This window comes from Tenrec ecaudatus, chromosome 1 (genome assembly GCF_050624435.1).
Source record: "Tenrec ecaudatus isolate mTenEca1 chromosome 1, mTenEca1.hap1, whole genome shotgun sequence".
NCBI classification, from domain to species: Eukaryota; Metazoa; Chordata; class Mammalia; order Afrosoricida; family Tenrecidae; genus Tenrec; species Tenrec ecaudatus.
The window spans coordinates 18,274,727-18,278,310 of record NC_134530.1 but is presented as its reverse complement, the minus strand read 5'-3'; the positions used below and the strand labels follow the sequence as shown (position 1 = coordinate 18,278,310).

The 3,584-nt window shown below is 36.3% G+C and overlaps 1 protein-coding gene across 1 annotated transcript; it reads right to left on the bottom strand.

The window, feature by feature from the left end:
* Positions 1–2,087: 2,087 nt before the first annotated feature.
* Positions 2,088–3,008, bottom strand: LOC142446428 (olfactory receptor 7A5-like). Its single transcript, XM_075548213.1, has one exon. The coding sequence runs from the start codon at positions 3,006–3,008 to the stop codon at positions 2,088–2,090; it is 921 nt and encodes a 306-aa protein (XP_075404328.1).
* Positions 3,009–3,584: the final 576 nt, after the last annotated feature.

Here is a 3,584-nt window from a genome sequence, read left to right as displayed (position 1 = left end):
TCAAACCCAATAGAGAAATCTAGTTCCCACCATGATTCCACTTAAATATTTGTTTTTTTAAAAGTTAAAGGAAATGAGAGGGAAAAACAATGTTTGATGTCTAATTCAGGAAATGCTTCTTTCTCAGAACAGTTAGGATTAAATGCAGGTATGAACATATGTAGGGGTAAATAAAGAACAATTTTCAGAAGGAAAACAGGTATTTAAAATTAAATTTTTTTCATTCAAATAGTTTGGGGATGTGTTTGTATTCTTACTAAAGCTTTGAAAATTACCAATTTTTCTTTAATTTAGATGTGTGTGATATATTATATAATTTTTTCTAAATAAAGAAAATTGCCCATCACACCTAACTATTTGACTTCTGATTGACACACATTATAGATTTAAAAAACATTATTGTTCATTGTATATGCTATGTACAATAACATACATATTCTTCCAATATATTTTTATTTTACACTTTGACTTCTAATCCATAAAAACTCTTTCTTTCAGAAAAAATAAATTTTCCTGACTGTTGATTTTTTTGTTTTATGTTGTACTACTTCCTGAAATAGGGATTTTTTTTAATGTATTGTGACTAGGACTTTTATGTGGCATTTGAGAAATGACTCGTAAGTCCTGAGCTCAACACTTTCAATTACCACGTTGTCTATTTTACGTAGTAGCAACCAGCGAACTTCCCTATACTTCTTATCCTGACACAATTGTTGAAAATGATCAAACACATGATCATCCAGCACTTCATTCCTAAACAAAATCAATATGTTGGTGGTCATATTTTACATAATAACATGGTCACTTCACATGAGTTGACAGCACTCCCATTACTAATAATAGTGGCAGGTTAATGACGGCAGAGGGAGTAACCCTAGAATAACTAGTCAGACTTTATAACAAATTTGGAAAATTCATCCATATGATTTTATTTCTCTACAACCACGTTCAGAACAATGGTGTTAGACTTCATTCTCTAGAGAAGCAAAAATCATGATAATCACAAATATAATAAACAGAAACATTTATATCAAAGAAATAGCTCACACAGCAGAAGTGGATAAGTTCAGTCTGGTTCCAAACACAGAGTGTCCCATGTTAAGCAATAGACTTCTCCTGACCAATGTAACTTTGTAGGATTAGCAGCAACAACATGGCTTCAAATGTGGATGAAATCAGTGACATTAGATCAGGCTTCTCACTGGAGATGAGAGCAATACAAGGCTCACAGGTCAAAGAGCAGGTTGCCTATAGCTCTCAGTATTGGCAGGCAATATGGCAGGCCTTTGGTTCAAGTTCAAAGGATAAGGAATCAACAAAACAGATGCAATAACAAGGCCGATCAAGATGAAAACACATTATCTCACAGCATCCACTTGTATGAGAATTGGGCTACATAGCCAAAGAAATGTCCTTGCAACTGGATCAGGGCCATGACCTGAGTGAAGAGGTTGCAATCCACACTCACCTTCACATGGCTAATTGTCTGTTAATACCAGCCCTCACACTGGCATTGATGATATTATGTTACAGACATCATGAGGGATGACCAGGCCATACCTACCAACTCAAGGAGAATACTGAGTATTCAATAGACACAAACCAACCCTCAAAAGCATTCTTATAAAGTTCCTAATCAAAATTCTCAACATGACTTCACTTTAAAGAAAATAATAATAGGATAAAATATTTCATAGGAGAATGGATCACAAGAAACATTTCCAGAATAGGAATATGAAAATTTATATCTCAACACTTTCAGGTTTGAGAACAAAAATAATACTGTTCCCATAGGATAATTATAGACAGGTATATTCTGCGACTAGCACTTTAGCATGTTTCAATCTTCAGTCGTCCTAAAAGAATTGTCTGCTGAGCAGAGTATTTTGATAAAAAGAAACACCTTTGAAAGAAATATACAGGAAACATTGGTGTATTTTCTACAAACAGAAAGTAGATAAAATTTAGATTATAAAGCAGATGTGCACACCGAGGAAAGTATGATTTAGATCCTCACAATTTTCAGCTCTCTGTCTCATCAGTAGATCGCTAATCTAGAGGTTGTTCTGCTTTGTAGAGAATAATTTTCAACTGCAAAGTTTCCCTAGGGCCTGCTTTATGTCCTTGTTTCTAAGAGTGTAGATAAAGGGGTTCAGCATGGGTGTGGCTACAGTGTACATTACTGAGGCGATGGCACTGGACCTGGAATTTTGAGTAGCAGCAGAACTGAGATAAACCCCAAGAGCAGTACCATAAAACAAGGAAACCACGGATAGGTGGGACCCACAAGTGGAAAAGGCTTTATACTTGCCTCCAGCTGATGAAATTTTCAAAATGGAGGACACAATCTTCATGTAAGAGAAAAGGATTCCACTGAATGGAATAACACCCAGAAGCACAGCTACAAAATAAATCACTAAGGTATTGAGGAAAGTGTCAGAGCAAGCCAGTTGGACTACCTGGTTAAGTTCACAAAAAAAATGGGAGATTTCCAACTCTGTACAAAATGACAAATGCAAAACCATTAACGCATGTAACAGAGCATGTAGTGCACCCAATAACCAGGAGCCTAGAAGCAGAAGCCCACAGAACCTTGGATTCATGATGACCGTGTAGTGCAGTGGGTGACAGATGGCCACAAACCGGTCATAGGCCATCACTGTCAAGAGAAAATGATCCAATCCTGTAAAAAGGAGGAAAAAATACAATTGAGTGATGCAATGTTCATAAGAAATAACTCTGTTCTGCATCTGGATGTTGATCAGCATCTCTGGGACAGTGGTGGAGGTGAAACAGATGTCAGAAAAGGAAAGGTTGGAGAGGAAGAAGTACATGGGTGTGTGGAGGTGGTTGTCCTTGATGATGGCCAAGATGATGAGCAGGTTCCCAGTGAAGGTGACCAAGTACATTGACAGGAAGAGTCCGAAGAGGAGGGGCTGCATCTCTGCCTCTTCTGAGAGCCCCAACAGGATGAAATGTTGAAAGTGTGTGTGATTTCTTGGTTCCATGTAGCTGAAGAAACTATTGGAAAAGAAAAGAGCAATGGAAACTTAAATATAAGAATTTAACACCATTGTAACAGATATGCTGTATATTCCATTTTAGCATGTAATTAATTCCAATATAATATTAAGTTGAGAATGTCACAAGTCCCGAATGCTTAACCTTGTGATAACACACCGGACTAGCCTCCCTTTCTTGAAATCACATCTTTTTGAAAATGAAATGTAAATTCTACAATTTCCATGAAACTTTGTTTTTTCTTCAATCAAAAAATGTCTTTGACTAATTATTGTTTGCCAAGTATTCTCTTTTTTAATCCTTTGGGGGGGGCTCATACACCTATATCACAATAAATACATCCATTTATTCTGTCAAGTACATTTGTACAAAGGTTGCAATCATCATTATCATTTTAAAAATAATTTTAAAGGGGGCTAATACAACTCTTATCACAATGCATACATACATCCATTGTGTGTCAAAGACAATTCTACATTTGTTGCCTTCATCATGCTCAAAACATTTACTTTCTACTTTGACCCCTTGATCTCAGCGCCAAAAATTCTGGAAGTCCTGAAAAC

Excerpts from the sequence above, each read along its gene's own strand:
- LOC142446428 (XM_075548213.1), bottom strand. The coding sequence starts at position 3,008 with ATGGAACCAAGAAATCACACACACTTTCAACATTTCATCCTGTTGGGG.